The 24,024-nt window shown below is 41.7% G+C and overlaps 1 protein-coding gene across 1 annotated transcript in view; it reads left to right on the top strand.

Moving 5' to 3' along the window:
- LOC311433031 (ubiquitin-conjugating enzyme E2 E2) overlaps positions 1-9,699 on the top strand; it is a 212,039-nt gene extending 202,340 nt beyond the window's left edge. Inside the window, exon 6 of the mRNA XM_084511742.1 lies at positions 8,939-9,699. Within this exon, the coding sequence (XP_084367868.1) occupies positions 8,939-9,036 (98 nt within the window). The 3' untranslated portion in view covers positions 9,037-9,699. The remainder of the gene's footprint in view (positions 1-8,938) is intronic.
- Positions 9,700-24,024: the final 14,325 nt, after the last annotated feature.

Consider the following 24,024-nt stretch of genomic DNA (forward strand, 5'->3'; position numbering starts at 1 on the left):
ATCACTGCCAGAGCTTTCCTTTAAGAGCCATGTTAATAAAATTGGGCCAGATAATACTCCTTATTTCTGAAACATCTTTTTGTGAGGCAGCCTCATATTTCACACAGATCTGTGGTAGGTAGCCTGACAGCAATCAAATGCAAGTCTAGAGAGAGGGATGAATTTCTCCTTCCATGTATCCAAAATGTTTTAGTAAATGGATGTTTTCTAAACCGGATTTGCAGAACTATTTTATTTTTGAAGATAGGTAACATTTTCCTCCAGACATCAGTTTGGACATTGGAAACAACTCATATATGCCTTAATATTTGTGTAACAACTCCTCCAGTCGCTATATGAACTAACAGAAGTCAGATGTGTTTCTGACAATTCCACAGAGCTCAAAATTTAGAATCAAGTCATGGTGTACAGTCTCTTTATGACACATCTATACAGACACATTTACCACAGTAGCCAGATAGCTTGCAACTGTGTGTGTGTATATATATATATATATATATACATATATATATATATATTTATATAGTGTATATATTCTCAGAATATCCTGTGTGATGGAGAAGCATTAGCTCACTTTTACAGATGGGAAATTAAGTCACCACTGTATGACCACTTAACTTTCTTAGGGTCATCATGACTACTTGCAAACCATGAAGACCTTGAGGCACTCCAGAATTTCACTCCTTGCAAGCAGTGTGACATGACTGCTCCCCTGCTTACCTGCCCAGACACGTACCCTGGCTGTACAACAGAAAGAGACCTCAGGATCCTCCATTCTGTATCATATTCCCTTTCTCCTCCTGCACCTACCCTGGTCTCCCCCAGGAAAAAAGGTTTTATGTGTATAGCTACAGGGGTAGCCAAGAACTGGATGATTGGGTGACCATGCCTATGGGATGTACTGGTGAATACAACTTTATAGGAAGCCTTATGAAAGATCATAAGTCTCCTTTATCCCTGTGTTAGCACAGTGACGACTAGGCTAGCTTTCCTATCTAGGGAAAAAGCCATTTTTGAAAACTTAGGCTTTATACAGTCTCCAAGCTATTTTATATAGCACGGTTTTCACTTAGTTCCCTAACTGCGGAGGTGATGAGTGTAAATGTTCAGATCTGCTGAGACCGTGTCTCAGGTTCTTCAACATCTGCCCTGTATTTCCTTTTTTCCCATGTTATTCCTGGAAAGACAGTCCTGGGTTTCATCTGAAACTGAGAAGTGACATAACAAAGTCAGTCTTTGTTTCTTCTGACACCAATACGTTAGATCACTTTGTATCTAAGAAGAATATGTCAAAGGATATCTTACTGAATCTCTCATTATTTTTCTTTTGTGGGAAGAACCCTTGAAGGACTGTTATGGTTTAACCTGGCAGGCACCACATAGCCGTTCAATCACTCCCCCCAGCCCAAAGTGGGATGGGGGAGAGAATCAGAAAAATGAAATTAAGAAAAGGTAAAAACTCATGGATTGAGGTAAAGACAGTTTAATAGGACAATAAAGGAAGAGATTATGATGATGATAATAACAATAATAATTATGATTATAATTATAATTGTAATTATAATATACAAAGCAAGTGATGTGCAATGCAGTTGTTCACCACGTGATGACTGATGCCCAGCCAGACCCTGAGCAGCAGCCAGACCCTGAGCAGCAGCTTCTCCCCTGCCCCCCAGCCAATTCTCCCCCACTTCTACTGTTCAGCACAATGCCACATGGTGTGGGACACCCCTTTGGCCAGTTTGGGTCAGCTGTCCTGTCCTGTCTCCTCCCAGCTCCTTGGGCATCCCCAGCAGAAAAGTCCTTGGCTCTGTGTAAGCACAAGGTCATATGGTTGTCCACTTCACCAAAGCCATGTCAGCCATAATAGAGAGACTAATGAGGTACATGAGCTCTAAAGCAATTCCAGCAGGCGTATTTTGATGTTTTAGCACACTGATGTAGCCTATATATATCAGAAGTATTCTGTTGAGTGTTGAGCTGTGGCCAGCCAAATCTGCACAACTAGTTCCCGAAACAAGAAGCAGAGTTTGTTACACTCCATATCATATGATTTCTGCTCTAAGCTGTAATTGCTAAAATGGATAATAACTTCACTGACTTTCTAGAATTTGTTCCTTTCTCCTCTAAGGACCACTTTTTTTTTCTTTACTGAAACAATCCATTTTATTTGTTTTGCTTTTTATAGTGTTTATTGATCACTTCATCTTTCTTCAGTACAATTTTCAAAGAGCCTCATAGATGGATAAATACATTATCTTTGGATAGTTGGAACTGTGATTTTATGAAGGCCAGGAATAAATTGTGTTTCTGCTTGTAGGGTGTGTAAAGCAATCCAGAGCCCCGCTACTGCTCTTTGTTCTGGCTTGAATCATTCTGTTGTTCCAGTTCATAAGCGCGTGTTGATCAGACTTCCAACTGCGAGGCTAGTTTTATTGCTGCACAAACAGGGATTAGTGCCACGCTGTACTCGTTTTCACTCGTGCCCTGATTTTTGAGCACTGTTTTCGAAGGTGAAAGGTTAGTGGAGTAATTCAGTGTGCCACTTCACCTGCCTTTGCCTCCAAAGAATTACTTAGCCTGTGCATTATTATTAATGATAGCAAGAGAAAGAGCAGCACTGCCACTATAAGATCACTGAAGGATCCTATGATGCATTTCACATACCTCATTTTCCACATCAAGACACACAGTATCCTTGACATGGTCTTCTAGGAGTTCATTAAGTTTAAAATAGGTGACATGTGGCAAACTGTGGAAACTTCCTAAGGCAAAGTGACACTATAAATAAAATTACTCACAAACAATTCATCTTTTCTTAATCCCTTCCTCTTGGAGTATTAAATTGTTCGATGACATATTTGGTGCAGCATGTCTCGCATTGCTTTTGACTTCAGTTTTCACTGGCTGGTCTTCCTATAAGACTAGCCAGGATGTCACTGAAAATAACATGAGAATATAAATAGATACAAAATTTAATTTTTAAAATTAAGTTCAAAGATATTTTTGGTGTGTATACAGCTGCCAGCATTTGCTGTTAAGAAAACTGGTGTTATAGGGAATTATTAGTTTCTGCTTTTTTCCCCAATCTTTTTTTTTTTTTCTTTTTTAGTTTGGCTTTTGGGACCTATTTCTTAAACGTTGGTACAATATTAAAAACCACAACAATTGGATTCAGAAAACTTGGTTTTCACTGCAAGCCAATGTGGGAATATATACTGTCCTGCACTGCTATTTGCACTGAAATCACCAAACAAAATGTAGTTATTAAAAATATTAAATTTAATTTGGTGGAGGTTCATTTCTGGGTAACCAATCCTGCCTATGCTGCTATATAAAGATGATTCCAAGGCTGCTATACAGGAGGTGACATACGGAGCACCTGCACTTTTCCTTAGAAGAGTTTGAAAAAGCAAGCACTCCCAATTTTTTTAATTCAAATAGCAGCACAGCAGAATACATGGAAAGAGCCCTAAAAAATCAATCAGTATTCCAAAAATCAAAATCTCTTCTAAACATGTAACTGAAGTCCAAAGAGATAAAAAAATAATAATAAAAATTTTTTAAAAAAAAGCTTTTTTTTAATTTTTTTTTCACACAACTGGTTCAAAGAAAGGAAAGCAGATTTAACTTTTGGTGACTGATGTTTCAGTACGTACAAGTAGTTCCATAGAGCCTCTCAATGGGATGCCTCTCATAGCTATGAGAAAGGAGTAGTATATGGCTCAAGAGACAGAGTAAGACCTTTCAAGTTGCAGCTAACCTTTGGAAATTCTTCCAGTTTAATTCTGCTTCATCAGCTGGAGGCCAACTCTTCAAAATTCCCCCTGATACAGAGCTGAATCTAAACCAAACCAAAAAAAATAAATAATATATATATATATATATTTCAAATATTTGGCTAAAGAAATTACAAGATTTTTATAGGACTGTGGTTTTTAGTTTTTAAGGTGATCCAGAAATCTTTCTGAGAACTCATTTCTGATGGTGTAATAACTGGCTCCATCAGCTGTTCTCTATTAAAACTGTAAAATGCTGCAATAGAAATATTATTCTATTTTATAAATGCTCATAAATATATATATAATATATTTATATAATAAATATATATAATGCATACAAACACCCATAATATGCATTTTAAGTCTAAATGTGTGTCTCGTTAACCGTGTTGGCACTACCAATTGAATTTCATTGCATATCATGTGGCTGATGGAGAAGGCACATTGAAATCAAGCTGTTAAATACACTATCTCCGTTTTTTATTTCACTAGAGTATGTTTGCTGTATTTTTAAAAGAGCATTGGAAAGCCCAGGAGATGAATTCTGCTCTGAAATTGCTATTTGCTGACATAGAAATAGCTGTAAAAATACAAGCAGAGAAAAATACAGTGTAGCAATATATTTTCATTTATTTGGGGGAAAAGTAGTTTTAAAGAAGAATTATAGTCTGTCTTCCAAATGATAAAGCAGTGTAACTAGCATTAAGCACAGCTGAAATTTTGTAATGACCAAACCTCAGCTCATCCAAATCCCCAATAGCATTAACTCCCCAGAATTGGGCTGTAAATTTGATTAGCCATACAACAGATATGAGATACAAATGTTCTTCCTTATACAGTCATATTAAGTGGCTGCAAAAGAAGATGACAAGTCATTGCAGGGCAGCACATCCAACCACGGAAGCGAGACAGGAATTCATCTACCCCAGCTCTTCTCCCCATCACGTGCAGCACACGATTGCTCTTTGTTGTCCCAGGTTCCCAAATATCCAGCACTCTGCTGGTGTGTCCCTGTTTGGCCACAGGACAGAGGGGAAGCTGTGTGTGGAAGGTGTCACACCATGGCCACACCAGCTCTCAAGCCAGGCATGGTGATCTGAGAGGTCCCAACAGTTGCCCATGGTTTGAATGGGTTCATTGCCCATGTTTCCAAGAGTGGCATTGCCTGAGACTGTATGTGTGACAGTGTTCTTCATAACAATTTTTGTTCTGTTTTTGCCTTAATTTATAGCATTTGGAATATGGCTTAATTGTGCTGTTCTTATTAGTAATTTATTGTGGCTTTATTGTCATTTATTTCACTAGGTCCTTCTGACAACACATTTCTTTATATTCTGAACCCCTGGTTTTCACTGACATTTGGACAAAGCCCCACTGGGAGTAGATTTCTGAAATGAACCCTGATTCACTGATGAATCACACTACTTCTTAAAAAAAAAAAAAAAAAAGTGGTTTACTAGTTATGCAAACAAATTTCTAACATTGAGAATAAAACCACAGATATATACAAATGGAAAATAAGAAACAGGTTTACAGTAATGAGAAATGGAAACATGGGAAAAGTAATTCTGAGTTTTGAGATCCAGTATTCCTTTTCATCTTTCAGTTGGATAGTTTATGCAGCAGTTGTTTTATAACTACGTCTTTGGCCCTACTAATGATGATTTCATAATGCTCCTTGTGCTATGTAGCCCAGCTGAGAACCAGCCATTAGCCAGTTTGTAGAGAGGGCAAATGGGTACTATCCTTTCTTCCTCTTCTTCGGTCTTTTGTAGGACTTGAACACTATGGGCATAGGCTATGCGTGTTGAGGATGAAATCTTCAATATTATTTTAATTAAGCTGCTTTTGTTTATCTGATAAATTTCATTTTATGGCCTGTTGCCATGAACTACATAGAGATGGTAACTCATGACTCACTAAGTGGTGAGAGATGTCTCTTTGGGTCTGCTGCCCAGCTGCCTCCTCCAGCAGGGACAATGTGGCTTGGGCCTAAAGATGCCCATCTTCATGCAGGTGCAAAACAAGACCATTTGCATGTCTGGAGTTCACACACCATCCATATGTCCACCAGCACAAATGCAGTCTGTATCAACTTGGTCAGTGTGACACTAGTTGGGTGACTGATCTAAAGTGAAAAGTTTCCTCCTCACCAGTTGTCTTGACTTCCCAAACAAAGCCGTTGTGCCTCCTGATGGTCTTATGGCTTCATAGGAACTGCTAAAATAAGCTGGCTCTTCCAACACCTGTTAAAGAGTCCTTATTAAAGTCCTCACAAGTAATGACAACACAACTCAAGACCCTCTGGCAGAGATGTGACTTAGGAGCCTCTCTGGCAAGAACTATTTGTCTGTTCTTTCAGCTTGGGATCTCAAACTAGCAAGTGAATTTGCCAGACTGTGGTTTTGTTCTTTTATTCAACGTTGTTGTAAGCAATAAAATGTATAGACAAGCTGCCAAATTGCAAAGAACAATGTTATTTCTGCTATTACTGAGAGCAACTTCTAGCAGCGTCCAGTCCACAGCTGGCTGTGGGTGCTGCTGGTCCTGCCCATGGTAGGGCAGGCAAGTACTGCTCCTTACATCAGCACTCCTGCTTCACACAGGCAGGTGCTAGTGGAGGAGGCCCTGACTCAAGGCATACACCCCGAGATGATAGTTGATTCACAGACCACTCTCTTGGTGGGAATTTACACACCTCCAGCAAAAGCTAGATAGACCTCAAACATCTTGCAGGTAGTCACCTGTCACCTCCACTCCTTCCCCAAATACAAAACAAAACACAAAAAGACAAAGGCTTACAGCTAAATATTTCTTTGTCTTCACAACCAGCATCATCACCAAAACATGAATTTAGACAGTATTTTAAAGTACTGCACACAGTTACTGCTTTAGCAAAAAAAAATCATCTTTCCTCAGGCTGCTTCATTCCCTTCCTTCTTCCCCTCACACACATGTGGTAGGGAACCACCATCTTCACTTCAGCGATATGGAGGACATCATCAACACACGGATCTGGGAATTCTTTCCACAGGAGACACAACCCATTGTGTCTCACATTACTGGGTTTCAACTGATTTCCCCACTTCCATGGCAAGAACAGCTCTTGCTGATTCAGCCACCACAACAGAAAGTAGCCACCCTCCCATGCCAGGAGGAGGTAAGAGAAGGAACCTGTACTTCCCAAATACTTCTGAAGATATATGTTATTGAGATAGTACTTGCTGTGTTCCAGATGACTATGCCATGACATCCTTGCAGGCAGTCAACATCAGCTGCTCCAGAGGCCAAAACACACCTCACCTTTCCCAACAGCATCAAAAGCAACAAAGTCATTAAATTTTGCTCCAAGGATTCCTTTTGAGTTCCACCCTTAGTCTCCTTCTTTCTCTAGTTGTGAGGAAGTGTTTCTTCATGCAGGAGGGTGTGGGAGGTTGGTGCAGTGCTGTCAGACTCATCCCTGAGCTTTACAGCCACTGTGATAAGGTTTCCCTCAGGCTATTCCCTAATTTTTTGCCAAGAGAAGTTTTGCCCTTTCCCATTACCCAAGTTGCTCATTTACAGTTCTTCTCAAACTTATTTCTAGCTGTGAAAACTTTGCACTCCTTAAACACCAGTAGAGTGTCAGCCTCCCATCTGCACAGGCCAAAATCCTTCCAGTAACCCCCCATATAGTTCTTCTCCTTGTCTGAGGAGCTAAAGGTTATATACTTTCTATTCTGAAACTTTTTAAATGGATCTTAGCTCAGCTATACCTCTTTGACACTCATATGTGTAAAAATAGCAAAGTCCAGGCCTCGATGACCTCCTCTGGATATATTAAGATATTGAAGTTAAGCATATGCAGTAAGTGCTTGCAGGACTGAGACTACGGGGACTTAGCATGCCATAGCTGCAGTGGTAACTTGCCTTACTAATTTAGAAGGTGCAAATTTAGGATTCAAACCACAGGCTCTTCCTGAAAGTGCAGGGTACATATTCAAAGCAAAAGATTTTTTTTTTCATCAGATATTATCCACTAATATTCAGTACTGTTGGCAGTAAGCCAATCAATTGATTTTTGGCTAAAGCAATGTATTTATCCTATCATAAACGCTTACCATCAAACAAACAAAATAGCCCAGATTTACTCTGCTTTGCAGACAGCCTGACATCTCGCTCCGGGAATCTCGGTGGTTAATAATGCTGCGCAAACACAACACTCAGATTATGACTGTACCAGGGAAGCTGATATTCATATTGTTCAATGGCACCATCTTCAGTCAACTATAGAGCTGATTATTAACTACCTCTAATAAGAAATCATATGCATCTTGCCTAAGTCAGGGAAAAAATGGTATCAGTGCTATTGAACTTGCATGGTGTGGTGATACTGTCTCAGGAAATGTACTGTTGCAGGAGAACTCTCAAGAGTATGGGTCCCCCAAAAAAGAAAAATCTCCATGCATTTCATCTACATTAAACTGAGAAGAAAAAAAAATATTGCCTGAGAAAAATGTTGATTGCACGGTGTCTCTTCTGGGAAAGTCTTTTCTTGGTTTGTTTTTCTTAGAGAGCTAGCTGGTTTTATTTAATTGTTTGGGAAGTAATTTGTAGATCTAGATTAATGTAAAATGACTTTTTCTGTTTATTTCTTGTTTTTCGAAATACTGAATTAGCGAAAGAAGACTGAATCATACAGCATGCTGGCCATATGAGCACTCAGAATGATCTCACAAATTAAGTGCCAGTTCCCAAAGTTTGGAATTAATTTTTCCTGCTTTGAAGATAGTACTCATTGCCTCATGCATTGCCCATGGAAGTTTAATACAATAACTAAAGAACTTTTAGTATGTTTATTCATATCACCTGAAATTCTTCTTGCCACTTTTAGCTCAAACTGAAATTATTGGAACATTTGTTCATGAGGCAGAATTTTAGAGAATGGTTCTAGTCATATGTCTACCAAAAATTAATAAATAATTGCCCAGCCAGCTCTTCCCCTTCCTCTTGTTCTTTTCCTCCTGTATGTGTGCGTTTTCAAAATGAGAATAATATATATAGGCACATTGTTCTTAGAGTTAAAGCCAAGAGAACAGAATAAATCTGAACCTGAGAATAGCTTTTTCATCCTTCCCAGGCTGACAAGCATTTAATGGTTTGTGTTTCCTTTTCAGCTGACCCCCTGGTTGGAAGTATTGCCACTCAGTATATGACTAACAGAGCAGAGCATGACAGAATGGCCAGACAGTGGACCAAGCGATATGCCACATAGGAACCTCCTCTAGGATTTGCTGGACCTGTGCAAGCACATTCACTAAGTGCATCAATAGCCCTTCCCTTCATTCTTATTTTTTATTAAATTTTGAACCATTTTGTGACAAAAGGTTGTCCTTACTTTCTTTTTGTTTTTTATTTTTATTTTTATTTGTTTGGGGTTTTTTTGTTCTGTTAACTTGAAAGTTGTTTCCCTCAAATGTAGACAGGGAATTTTGGTTATCAGTGCAAAGAATGTTGGATCTGTAATAGTATAGAGCTTTGTCACAAAGCTTTGTATTGTGTGTTTTTTTTTTCTTTCATGTGGTTTTTGGGAAAACAAACAAATTCAGAATTATATCTCGTTTCTACTTAAATGTAGTGTTTAGGGTTATTTTTTTGTACTGAAGTCTTTAATGGTGGGTGCATGCTACTGGGAACAAGTTTTGTATAAAAGCTTAAAATCAAGAATCACTGTGCATTACTAAGACTGTGTTTATCACTAGCCTTCCGTTTCCCACACAAAAGGCTATTGCGTTGAACAAATTAATATGTATTTTGATTTACTTAAAAGAAAAGTGCTTGTAAATTTCTTAGGGACCTGCCACTTTTGACTGTGGATCAGTTGATGTACACTTGTATTATTAAAGCACTCAATAAAACACTGTGGCTGATAAATGCACTTTTTGCAAGACGGTGCTTTTGCGTTTGTGCCGTATAGGCTGCCTAGTCCTCACATAATACAACTACAGGTTAAGCAGCTATTTTTAGGCCTAGATTATTCATTTGTTCTTAACAATACTCGTCTTAACTTAGAATTCTTCGTTGTGTAGATCTTTCATATACAAACATCTTCCAAATGTTAAGGCCATTCTTTCACATGCTGGTGCTCAGCTCAGCTATTCTGAAGCCTCTTGCTGAATCTTTTGTACTATAGCTTCACTATATCCATCTTGTTACTTTTAAAATGGTTGGCTATAAAAATAGCCTTGCAATGAAAGCAGAATATTGATGACGATTTTATACAGCGGGCCTCATTTTGCCTTTCTCCAGGCTGTTTAATTGTAAAAGCAACTGTTATTTAAAAAAAATAAATGAAGGTTTTCGATGGGAAAATTGAGCCCATTGCACCAATCATTCCCAGCACATTCAATGGCAAGGGTATTTCTATTCAGATTTGACCTTCAAGCTAATTTTAGATATGCAGCCATAGAAGGAAAACTTCTTCTTGGCTAAGGAAATGTGTGGGTGTTGTGATTTAGAAAATATATACTGTGATGCTGATATCTAAATGTTCTTTGTGTTGCAATGGCATCCTGGAAAATCCCTGTCTCATATAATTAAATGTTACAGATGCCATATAAAGTGCTTTGCTGCCCTCTCCCTCTCTCTCTTCCTCATACATTTAAGGAAGAACTTACCTTAAGGACGATACGTTTCAGTAGGAACACCATAAGCGTACATGGAAACCCAGTCCCATTGCATGCCAACCCAACTTTGACTGTCCTGAAAACTAAAGAAGTCAAGGTGACAGCACAGTTCCCCTACACCAACCACCATGTGGCTCAGCACAGCCAGGCTGTTCTGCTTTACCCTCAGCCATTTGCTACTAGTTGAACAGCTGTGCATCTTGAATCTGCGGGTGAGTTATCCTCTGTATGAATAGAAGCTGAATTTTATTGTAGGTAGTGTATTATAACTGCTGCCCCAAGAACAACAGGGATCTTGAAGAAATAATCAGTCTGTTTTGATCAAAGCAAACGGAGAGTCTTCTGGTGTCTGCAGAAGGCAACTGCTCACAAGTCCAGCCAGGCCAACAGATCCCAGATGCAGACGTGAAAGAGTAATAACAATTTAAAAACAAAACAAAAGCCAGAAGACAGACTTCTCTGATCTAGAACACCTTCTCAGGACAATTGCTGTATGTGCTTTCCTTGGAAGTTGCTTTCACCATCCAACTTACCACGAAGTGCCTCCAGGTCTGAAGGGAACCTTCCTGCTGTAAAAATACAACAAAGGAGCCAAAAGATTAAAAGGACAACTGCATCTTGCTCAGTAGAGTAACAGCATTACTTCTCCTATTATCCCATCTGCTAAAGATATTCGTGCCATGAAAGACCTGTATCCCCTGAGACAGCAATTAATGGCCAATTTCAGGTTTCTTACGAATTACTTTAAGCATCTGCTGCTCTGCGGGCTTTATTTACACCCAGCTGAATAGAATGCAGTAATTTCCAAGGTACATTTTAAACACGTTTCACAAAGAAACGTTCCTACTATCATCTATTTTTTTTTTTTTTGCCAAAAGGTAAAGAAGACATTATAAACAGAAGAGCCTATTGTACCTTTAATGAAGATGTAACTGAAAGACTGCTGAGGTACTTTGGAAGGGGAATCACAGAATGCTTAATAAATGTCTGTTCTCAGTCTGTCAGCTCCAGCTCACCTTCCTTGCTGATCAAAAGCTGCACAATTCAAGTTTGCAGGTAAGTTGCCCTCTGTGTGAAGCTGAACAGTGTCTTTGTCATAAATAACATAAAACTACTGCCTTAAGAACTGTGGGGATCTCAAAGAAATAATCAGAAAGGATCAACCCACGTTGATTAAAGCAGATGCAGAGTCTTCTGGCGTCTGCAGGAGCCAAATGTTTGCAAGTCTGGCCATAAAACATTCTCCTCTATTTGCAAATCTGCTCTATTTGCCTCCCAAGTAATTCTTTTTCTTCATCTGCTAAACCTGGGGAATATGCAGCATTATTTGAAACCTGCTGTTGTCACTGAGGAGAAATGAGCCATCCCCAGCAGAATTCAGTCTGCCACCAGAGCCTCAATGAAAAAAAAAATAGATTGGCATAGAGTCTTTTTCATCTATTTTCTTTTTACCTCTATAAAATATTGCATGTTATTCTGTCCTGCCTTTGTTTTCAGATGCTCTGCAAATTTAGCTGATTCCTGCTTCCTCTTTTATGCCATATCATCTTCTTTCTAACTTCTTTAGATGAAGTCCACATGCTGCCCTCTTGTAACTGGGTATGAAGATCATTCAGATGACTCATACAAAGTAAAACATAGTCAATAGCATACAGTTCTCTAAAACTGTCCTTTAAAGGCATCTTACAGCTTTTCTGACTTTGGCTGCAATATCCGGTAAAGCAGCATTGATTTTCCTGTAAGCCCTGCTAAATGTCACTGTCCCACACCCTTTGAGTTCAACTCAGATGAAGCAGAAGCCAGGGACCTCTCCGAACTGTAAGTCCTCATTCACTAATTACTGAGGTGGCTTTCACATCCCTGTGTCCAACTGTCCGGCTGATTTCCCTTTCCAGAACATGACAGAATAACATAGTTTAATTAAGGTACCCCAAAACATCCCGTATTTACCGAGACAGCATTTTCAGAGGCTGCTCCAGGAGTGAGTTTTAGCAGCTCATAACATTTTGATTGCATGCATTGTGGGTGATTGCATCCAAATGGTTACAATCCACTAAAAACAGTTGCTGAGCCTTGCGTAAAGCAGGAATAATTCCTGTTCAAAGATCTTGCTTCAGGTTTTCATGCTGTGAGCTGCAGGTAGGCTTCCTACCAATGCTCCTCCCAGAACGGGGAGTGCCGCAGGCCCAGCGCATGCTCTGGGTGCAGTGCGTGTTCCCAGTTGCTATTTCAGCCTGCTGTTACAGCATGCAAGCCTCTCACTGGCTGTCTTATCTCTGTCATTAATCCCTCTGACTCGCTCCTCTTTCTCATGCACCCTCTCCTCTCTGGCTGCTTTCTTCTGCTTGACTGATTCATTACTCTCAGCTGAAAGGCCACCCAAGATACTGATCCCAGTTCAACAGTTCTTTCTGAAGTTGCCTGAGCACTAAGATTTCCTTCTCCCCCAAAGACTGTGCCCAGGATGTGCCCCAGGCCCCCTCTGCTCCCCCTTGCCTGAGGCAGTGCCTCCTGCAGCAGTAAAAGCAAACACAGCTCCACTGGAGGATGGAGATGCCTTGTGATGGTTCAGACTGTGCAGCAGCTTCCAGCTCCTCTAGCCCCAGCATTGTACTGGGGTCCCCTTTCTCCTTCCCAGTTCTCAGAAATTTCTCCCTGAAGTTGGACACCTTCCCCCAGGTCCAATGTACTTTCCTGTGTTTTGAGTTGGGTGCATTAAAACAAGGACTCGGAGTAAAAATTCTGGCACCTCCCAAATCCAATTGGCCGGCCTTGGCAGCCATGATTCCTGCAGGGCCAGCTCTACCTGCTGGTTTTCTATCCCGGGTTGCTCTTTCTCCTTACCTCCTTCTCATTTCCTTTCATCTCTACTCCTATCCTTTTGTCCACAACTGTACTAAATCTTGAAGCATCCTTCTCTCCCCTCCGTCACGGCTCTGTTCCTGCCCCAGTGCTAACGAGACCATGTCACGTAACACCGGGCCTCCCAGAGCTGCTTGAAATCCCCAGATTTTTGAGTCTCAGAAGCAAGAAAAAGCTTTGTATGAATTAAGTGCTTCCTCATTGTGCCACGCCTGGCACTGGCTATAAACTAAATCACTTCTCCCACACATGTCATTAGCAGTAATGAAATCTGTGCTGCCCTGCCTTCTTAGCATGACATCCAAATGCAAATGCATTTCCTCAGCTCAAATGATCTGCAGAGCCAGTGCAAGGCTGCCTGGGATGCCTTCACAAGCCTCTCTCAGGTCACAACTGGTATATATTTGGGGACTACCAGTTACCAGGAAGAGTTTTATGACACCTTTAAATCCATCATTCTGCTCCCTAATTCCATCATGAACTTTAATAGGGAGCTGCAGCACTTCAGGATGATGAAAAGGGCAAAGCAAAGCATCCCTTTCATGTCTACTTTGATTGTCAAAGAAGGTGATCATGGGCTAATAGAAGGCTGAAATAAAGACAAGGCTACTAAACCATCCTAATCCCTTGCCAGTCCTAAATTAGGAAAAAAATGGTTTAGTAAAAGCTCTATTTTGTTCTACAGGTTTTAGAGAACCAAATTAAACCAAAAAAAAAAAAAAAAAAAAAAAAAGAAAAAAAAAGAAACACTACTGAACCACTGACACAGTTGTCCCAGTAGTCAGCAAGGTCAGCAAGATCATGCATTTCTGGATAGGCTTTCCATGGATGTGCTTCCACCAGGAAGAGCTTCCCCACAGCTCCATCTCCTTTGCCTCTGTCCAGCTGCACACAGGGTCCCCCCCTCAGCAGTCCCTTGGGAAACAAGGGCTGGAAACACGCACCTCAGGTCACTCCTTATTGTCACCCCTCCTCAAATACACTCTCTCACAACAGGCATTTGTTGCTGCAGAATCAGTGCTAGGGTCCCCTTTTGTGTCGCCCAGGACCTTGGGGTCAAGAAAAACAAAGGGTCACACTTCAGCTTCTGTGAAATGCCTCTTTTCTTTGCAGTTGACTCATACCCTTTGTAAGCCCTTGAATGGAGTCTCTTAGCTTGAATGGAGCTCCTACCACACAGATTTCAATACAGCCCCCTCCTTTCTCTGCTTGTCATAAACGGGCACAGAAAGTGCCTTGGCCCACTGCACTTTGGAAACACCTTGCCTGTAGCAAGCCATAACTGTGCTCTTACACATCTCCAAACTGTTCCCATTTGCATTTCATAGACACATCCCAATTATAAGAGCCTTTCTCTAGCATGCACTCCTCAGCACCAATGACCTACAAAAATATCCCTTCCTTCTTCCTTTGGACCATACACAAGCTGCTCGCACTCTACATCAGTCATCCCTGCTTCTCTTCTGCTGTTCCCAAGCTCCTAAATCTTCTTCACTTGAGCTTCAGCAACACAAACCCCTTGCTAAGGCCACCAATACACCAAACACTGAAGTCCCCTCTGCTTCAGGCTCCTCACATCCCATTGCTGTCTCACTACGGCGTGCAGACATCTCACTGAGGAAGGGAAAGCTGAAGCCAGCACAAGTTTGCTGCCATCCATACAAAAAGAGGAAAGAAAACCTACTTTAAGCTCAATGGTGTGAAATAGCAGGCAGTGCTCTTGCTGCTCAGTGGTTGCACAGAGGCACAAATGCTGCCTCCAGATATCCTGTCTTCCGAGCTCACAGCAGCTATGTCCATTGCACTTGTCAGAGGAATTTTGTAAGTAGTAGCAAAATGGATTGTATTAAATGTCCTACATGTTGTTTATCTAATAAATACAATGAAACTTTCAAAAAAACAAAAAATAGATCTGTGTGCAGTGGGAACTTCATCATCTTTTATGCAGGAATATAATTGTGTGAATTAAAAAGTCTCTACTGCTTCCTGTTCTGCTTTATTATTTATTGTCCATCCACTACCTCTTGTTGCAGTGATAGAAGAAAATCTTCCTGAAATCTACTTAGAATTTAAATCCTTATTGCAAAGCAGCAAAGAATAATCAAAACACGCTCTGTCATATCAAAGTAATCTAATCAGAGAAGCTCATGGAATTATTTATATACATACATTCTTATGATAATTCAATAATTGATACGCTTAAAGAAATAATCTCATTTTCTTCTATTTCAGAATATACATCACGAAATGCTATATTTCATTACTGTGTAAACTTGCTGTTTTATCTATTTAAAATAAATACAGATCTGAATAACTTCAATCAAAAGTTTTGTAGTGGAAGAAGACATTGCTACTTGTGCAGTGTAGTGCTATGTGGACTTATTTGTCTTAAAAAATATAATTCTATTTCTAATGTTTTCCTCTCAATTTGTATAAAAGATTGGGACAGCCTGCAAGCAAAAAATGACAGCTGGCACTTGAGTCCTGCTAATGTCCTGGCTATTGCTGCTAGGTGTAATAACTACATTTTATTTTTCAGATAGTGGCAGTGAGTCTCTAGAGGCAGAGAACATGGGATGCACTCAAAGCCCAAGAGGAAATTAAAAGTAAAATAATTACAGAAATACACACTGTGCTCATGTGCTACCCATATCCTCCAGTCATCTGTACATCCTGCAGCATCTCCCCCCCCCCCTTAAGGCAAGACAAACCCTTCTAGCTGCAGGATACTGAACTGTTTTAGCAAAACGTATCACAATTTGCTTCTTCCAGGTCTGATAGCTTCACATGGCTCTTGCTTGTCTACCACGCCCATGGCTGGGACCAGAAACATGTCACCCCAATCCCACCAGTGCCAGCGGTGTCCCCTGGCAGGGCACCTCCCTGTGCCTCTGCAGAAACCTCAGCTCCTGGGGCTGCAGGGATCAGCCCTGCTCACCTTCCTCCTGCCAAACAGCACTGCAGCTGGGACCCTGGGTTTCAGAGCTACCAGGTGGCCCTGTGACCAGAAAGAAACCTGGAGTAGTCCACTACATGCTGATGGCTAATGAAGATTTTCCTACCCTGGCAAATATAAAACGCCTGGCCAGGAATAAATTGTCCTGGTCTTGACGTTTTTATACGCAGTCACTTTGGCTGAGTGTCTGGAAAATTACTGAAGTCTCTGGCATGTTCAAATTCAACATAACAGAATCAAAAGGATTTTTCCAGAATTTTGAGACCACGCATAAAGACAAAATTGCCAGTACGTAATGCTCTCCCATAAGATATTTCTTCACATAAGGACAAGTCAAACCCCACTCTGTCCCAGCAGCACCATGTAACACACTGTTAAGAAACTGCTGCTGGTTGGTTTGGGTGTCAAGGTTGGTGTTTTTTTGTTTTGTTTTGTTTTTGTCTTTTTCATTAAAAAAATAGCATACACTACCTTTGTGCATGCATCCTTTACTTTTCTCTTCCCACCTGCTCCGCCTCCCCCCACACTGGCAAAGAAAGGACCATTGGGATGAGCCTGGGCATCCGTGCTACATGCACCTGGATCTAGATGTGACTTCTTGGAGAATGAGGAAGTTTCTTCTCTCCAGATCCTGCCAAAAATGTGTAACCACTGCAGCTGTGAGACGTGACTTAAAATTCTGTTCTCAGACAGCCTGGTGCTTCCTCAGTCGTCCTGAGAGCATAAATAAATATGTCTATATATGTGATACATGTGTATTGATGCGTGTTGTATACATACATACGTGTGCTCACTTAGAACACACACTGGTGCCTCTAGGACTAACCAGGGGTTCAGCCCCAAGAGCACCCAACAGTGTGATGGCAGGTACAAGGAGGGGGCCAGCACTGCAGGAAGTAAAACAAAGAAAATAACATTAACAGGAACTGATGAAGAGGTATACAGCAATAGAACTTTTAAAAGGAAAGGGGGGGGGGGGAAGGGGGGAGGAATTAGGATCAAAATGTCACCCAACAGTAGTAAAGAAATGTCCCAAAGTACAGCACCCCTGTCCAGGCAAAAGTAACAACCCACTTTCACGGGACACAAGGTACATTGCCCTGAAATTTATGGATTCACCTTGCTCCATGGAGAGAGATACTCAACCTAATTAGAATTATTACAATTTTTACAAATATTAAAAATCTGCTAAAGCAAAATCATTCCCCATGTTGAACTACTTAACACTATTACTTGTCTTTTAAAGGCCTGTTCATCCAAATGAGCATTCCTCCCTCCCAGAAAGCAGCAAAGCCTACCATGAGGCTGTGGACCAAAGCAGGTTTGTGTTCAGAGGATTGCTCTCCTCCTGGCTCCTCTTGCTTTTGTAACAGTCTGACCATTGGGTGAGACTGGCATTTTCACCCTTATGTAGAGAAGGGGAAAAATAATAATATCCAGATCTTTATTAAATCATTTTGAGAATGTAAAATATATTAAATTCAATAATTCTCCGATAATTCTCCGGGGAAGTAGTAAGGTGATAGCGCTTGGTTGAGATGTCTTCTCCTATGCCCTAGGGCAGCTCCCATGCTGCTCCACCACCTGAGCAGGAGGGACAGACCACAGGATCCAGGCAGAGGTCTCAGTCGACCTGCCCTGTGGTTACAGTTGTGCACCATGAACTTACACATATCTCACAGATCAGTGCAACCACTCGCCATCCACCAAGCTGAGTGCACGGAGACGTCTCTTCACAATCAAGACATTTTATATGGTAGGTAGCTTTGTCTGGGAGGAAGAAATCAGCATTATTTGCTATCAAATCTAATGTAAAATTCACAGATTTTATTAAAAAAAAAAAAAAAAAAAGTTAAATGTCTGTTTATCTGTGTCACTAGTCCTCCCAATATTTATGCATGGAAATGTATTTCATTTATGTATATGAGATCTCTCTAATGTATCTGCTACAGTTGGTCAAATAACTTTCCTCTAGGATATTGTTTTTCCTTCATACTTATTTGTTTTTAAAGTACTTTACTTGTTAAAGTGCCTGCCCTCAGTAGGGGTCTGCTTTAATTTCACAGAAGTACTTACAAACAGTCCTCCACGGATTTGCCACTCAAATGCCGCAGCACTGAAAAATCTAAATATAAAACGCAGCATAAACCTAAATGTAATTGCCTTACAGGAATTGATGTTTATTGTCTCAACTGACAGAAAGAAAAGAAAAGAAAAGAAAAGAAAAGAAAAGAAAAGAAAAGAAAAGAAAAGAAAAGAAAAGAAAAGAAAAGAAAAGAAAAGAAAAGAAAAGAAAAGAAAAGAAAAGAAAAGAAAAGAAAAGAAAAGAAAAGAAAAGAAAAGAAAAGAAAAGAAAAGAAAAGAAAAAAAGAAAAAAAAAAAAAGAAGCCAAAAGCACACAGAAAAGTAAATTGAATGAAGTGCCAATAAGCTGAGGTGCCATTAGCAGCACAAGGAATGAAAGGCTGCTGTTCACCATGTGCTGTGTTCGGTTGGGCCATGGCAAGTCCCATCTGGCCACTGAGGTGACACATGTCCTGTGGCGATGCCACCACAGCCTTTAGTGTGGGGTGATGCCTCCTGTGCTGGCCGCTGACCGGAAGCCAAGGAGGCCGGGTGCTGGAGCTGCAGTTGGAGCCAGGGCGAGCAGGCCTCTTACGTTAGGTTGTGGAAGGCTGCCTAATAGTACGGTGCCTTTCTGTTTATTGGAGTTTGGCTGTAGGCAGCTCTTTTTTTATTTTTAGACTCTCTCTCTGAACTTGATGCATGCTGCTTCTTCGTGATTTGGCTCCAATAAACCCAGCGTATTCTAGGCCCGTATTTAGGTGCCGGTGTCACCTGCAAACATCAAGCCGCGTTAAGAGGGACAGCCTCTGCCAGGCTCGAGCCCACCAGCCTTCCCCACATCCCTGCTCCCTCTGCCTCTGACCTTCCCCACACAGCTCTGCCAGCAGTTGGGTTTACTGCTCCCTCTTGGCCTCGTCTGCCCCTCACATGGTGGAGGGAAAAAATATAAAAGAGAAAGGGTTATAAATCCTTCAGTGTATGAAACTTTTTGCAAAGTGAAAAGCTGTTTTGTTCCAGCAACCGAAGCCTTGGGAGGTGCCCCAGTGCTCAGATGACAGTTGATAAAGCTGTAGGATGTATTTTCTGTTTCAGGTGAAAGCTGACAGTAAATGGGAGGGATTTATGTGCAGCTAAAAGGACAGAAAGTGTGAGAGACCTCTAAAGCACTGGGGCTCTTAAATGCGAATTAGAAGGGAGATTGCCATCTTGAGACAATGATGGCCTTGAATCAGCTTCTGTTCTGGTGTAAAGGACCCCCATTAGGGTGACCACCTTAATAGACTCAATGCAGGGATCTTTCTATAACAACCATGTATTTCTGCTCTCTTCCCTATAGTTAATACTTAAGTCTCTTTCTGGGTTCCAAAAAATAAAGTTGCTTACACAGCCATGGCATCCATCCCAGCTGTGGAGGGATATACATTCTTAATGTTAAATATACATATATATATATATATATATATATATTATTTTTTTACAAGAGTGAAAAAAGGTGAAATGCTTTAGATAAAACCAGAAGGTGTTTTCTCCATGAACTTGTGGCATCCAGTGAGAGCTTCCAGGCCAAGCAGCAAAACTCAAGGAAGCAAAGCAAATAACATTGTAGTATTAAAACAAAGCATGTCACGCAGCTTGAATAGGTGATGTTACCTACCCAGCCTGTTTACAACACTGAAATGCCTGTATGTGATAGCTCTACCTTGGAGGAACTGATTCATTACCATTCTTTCTCTCTCCAAATGCTGTTTCCACAATGAATCAGGTATTGCTCAAAACTATACTGCATTATGATCTGCTGAGAATTAGCTGAAGTTGATTAAAAGAGCAAGCTTGGAGAGTTTAACTTTACTCATGATAAAGTCCAAGCTAGTTTTGCTATTTGTTTGAGACATAAGCTGGGGAGAGAGAGAGCTGATCTTTGAAAATCTAATGGTTTTCAGCATAACCCCAGCTAGTTCAGATCTCACTTGGCCTTTCAGTGGCCGACCGCTGAGTTTTGCTACTAAATGAATTGGTGGGGAGAACTGGAAAGTGGCCCTGATGCTAAGCAGTAAGCCTCGTCATCCTCTGGGCTATTCAGTGATAGGTTCTTAGTGAAAATCAAGATGAAGTTCCTGGGAGGCTGAGGCTATCAGCTGTCCACGTCTTCCAAAACACACCCTTGGCCCAGAACAACTGGCTCAGTGGGAGATCTATTACAGCCAAGAATTAAACTTCAGTTTCCAGTCCCTTACACATGACATTGATTTTCCTATCAAAAGGCTTACTTCTGTCTATTCAATATGGGCTCCTAGCTTACTCAATGATAAGCAACAATTTTCTTCCAGTTTAATTAAAACACTTTTGTCTGCTAGGATGCCAATGAACCTACCTTAATTGTATTGCCAGTCACAGCTCATTAGCCCTGTAGGCACAGTGGCCAGGCTGAATTTCTAAACAAGAAAAAAACTGATGAGAACAAGTCTTGAAGATGTTTCATCAGTTTATAAAGTGCATGAGAATGAAGAGAAAAAATAATAATAATGCAAAGATAATACAACCTGAAAAAGGAAAAGATCAGCAATTCTTGCCCCAGCCTCCAATCTCTTGCAGAAGGGAGCTCGACTCTGGCTTGGGATCAGCCTTGCAGGAATCCTTTCTCATCTCTCTCCTCTCTCTCTCATCTTGCTCCAGCACTGCTGAGCAGCCCTGCTCTGGCCTGTTTATTCTGGTTCTCTCTCCTTTTTCCATGCCACTTTGTGCAATACTCTGGTTTGGGGCATGCAAGAACTCTTTTTGGTCTTTTAGCTGTTCCACAAGATTACTTGTCTTTTGTTCTGTGTCATGCAACAAACCCATTGGTTTAGTGTCTCCTTGATAAGCAATTTGCTTTTCCACACATTTCTGGAATATTTCACATAATTGATTTGCCTGAAGATGACTTACCAGGGCCCTGCTAAGTTTGCTTGTTCTGGCGGAGCACACCACTTCCTTTGCTCATTTCCTCTCCTTTTACCACATTGTCACAGGTTGTAATATATGATAATGCACATGAGGCATCATTGCTATTTATAGGTACAGACAGCTACATGTGAGGTGTGGAAGGTACAGTGCTACATAATGTATGCAGAAAAATTCTTTACAGATGAACACTTATCCTCATATTTAAAAGTCTTTCTATGTCATCAAGCACTGGCACGTCAGCCCTGAGTGAAGAGTATCCTGTCGGAAATGTCAGTTATCTTCATGCTCTGTGGTTTTTATTTTTTTTCTTCTTTTTTTCTTTTTTTTTTCTTTTTTTCTTTCTTTTCTTTTTTTTTTACTTTTTTGTATTAGGTTCTGGCTACTTTGAAATTCCTTTAAACTGAAGATCTTCTTGAAAGATCTGACTTAATCCTTGGCCTCCTCATCCTACTGCAGGGCTAGCAGAACTGCCCTGTAGGATGCCGCTGTGTAACCAGGGCTGCTGGATCCTGTGCAGAGGAGCGCGGCTGCTCAGCCCTTGCTGCAGCGGGTGGCTTGCTCTCTTCAGTGCAAAGCTTTGTCTCCAGTTCTGTAGCCCCAGCCTGGGGGTAACAGGGACTCAAATGCATACAGAAGCCTGAGGGTAGTGCTTGACAACAGCACTTAGCTGATCTAATGGCTCCCTGGTGTTGAAAGGGAGCAGTCCTCACCGCCAGCCATGCATTGCCGTGCTGGTAAAGGCTCTTGCTGAGCTGCTTCAGTTTCCTGACCTTGCAGAAACCAAGCCTCTGTGTGTGCGTGTGGAGGGAGGAGGGTCAGGCTAGGCTTTGGATAATTCAGCAAGGGCTGGGATTAAGTGGCTTAGCTGGAGGTAGAGGCAGCGAGACCACAGCAACGAGCTGCCAGCTTTCTGAATGCAGCTCTGAAGAGCATGTCCTCACCATCCCACCCTGCCGCAACCGTGCCGTTCCACTCCTGCCTTCACACCAGCTCCGGCGTGCATCTGACCTCATGACGAGTCACATCAGCGTGCTAAATTCGTAGAGGAGGGACTGATTTTTTTGGGTGTCAAGGGTGTGCGTCTGGCTTGCATTCCCAAATGGCTCAGAGCAGGGCGAGACAAGCACGAGAGCTGGCGCAAAGAGGGAGACGGGGAATGTGCATCCAGGGCTGGGAAGGCGGGTGGGATTGCAGCAGACAGCAATTAAATTGGTTTAAGCTGTTGTTTTGTGGCAGCCTGAGCCAATTTTAGGGGAGGCTTAAGCACAAGTGTAAGGATACAGTTAAGAGCTCTCCCAAATGAAAGCATTTTCCTCGGCAAGTCTAAATAGGAGCATTGTGTGGTTGTTTTTCTTGATTTTACAAATACTCACATGGAGAATTTTTTAATGTTGCATGTATTTATAGCCAAGGAGGCAGCTCCTTAAGAACTGCATCCCCATATCTGCTGATCACTGCAATGGCTGTGGGAGCAGTGGCTCTTGTCAAGAGAGGTTTCTGCTGAAGACGTCCTGTTGCCTCTTGTTTGGAGCAGGACATTGCCAGAATGGAGTCTTCTGGAGAACAGAAGCAGAATTTTCTCTGACAAACGTGTATCAGCAATATTTTTTGGCACTAGCCTTTCTCTGTTTGTTGCTTAGTACGTTCCCCCTTGCCCTAGAAAGGAGGATTTGCTCCCTAACCGTACCACCAGCCCTCTGCAGAGCCTGGGGCAGGTCGCCTGTGATAGCGGCCCTGGGCTGCATGCACCAGCTGATGCTCAAAACACAGCACCCTTCTGCAGCTCTGCCTTGGCCCTTGGAGCCTGCCTGGCTGCTGTAATCTCTGAAGCCCAGCATCAGGGTCCCCTCTTATCTCTCTTGCCAGTTTGAGTTGATCTCTGGACGGATCTGCACATGAATGGCCACAGATGGGAAAAGTGGGTAGGGACACAGGCTTCCTTTGTGCCTGTCACTACCAGAAGTGCCATTAAGGAGCATGCCAAGGCCTTAATGAAGCAGTGCCGGGTACTTTTTCCCTGTTGATGGAGCAAGCCAAAGAGGATGGGAGCGTGATGCCTTATGCCATTTCAGCCAGGGTCTCCATCCAAATGGCAGCTGTTCTGTTCTTACACAGTGGTCCAAAAACAGTGGAAATGGCCTCAGCAGCCTGTCAGATCATTTCGTCTAGGAATCTTTTGGCCCACAAAAGCTGCTAAACATAATTACGGTGTCCCCAAACCAAACATTAATAAAGGAACTGTCAGTATCTGAGGCACTTCATTTAGGAGCTCATTGAAAAAACAAAATCCAAAAATGTCAGTGGGAATGCTTTGTTGCTTTTAGCATGCTTTGCATCAGCCCACAGGGGCCCAGGTGTTGCCATGTGTTGTGCAAAGTCTGTGCATGGTTTCAGAGCTGCATGCAGCAGCAACGCACAGGGAAACCTGGAGTATTTGGGTCTCTAACTACAGCTGGCGGAAAGCAGCATTGCAGGAATGAAAGCAATCCTTTCCCTGATCATTCACAAATATATGCCATACATGTTTCCTCTTGGTACACTGTAGCTGATCACATCAAGCTGTAATGAGGGGCTGTGGGGACAGCAAAGCAACCCGTGCAGTTGCATGGGATCTCACCCTACAGCTCATTATATCGAGGTTGTGCAGAGTGTGCTGTGTCGGCACCATGGGGATACCCAGGTCTGGATTCTCTCTTCACCCCGTTTTCCCTATGGCAGCTGCAGATAGGCTATTGATCTTTCTTCTCAT

Source organism: Aythya ferina (assembly GCF_964211825.1).
Source record: "Aythya ferina genome assembly, chromosome: 2".
In the NCBI taxonomy this organism is placed as follows: domain Eukaryota; kingdom Metazoa; phylum Chordata; class Aves; order Anseriformes; family Anatidae; genus Aythya; species Aythya ferina.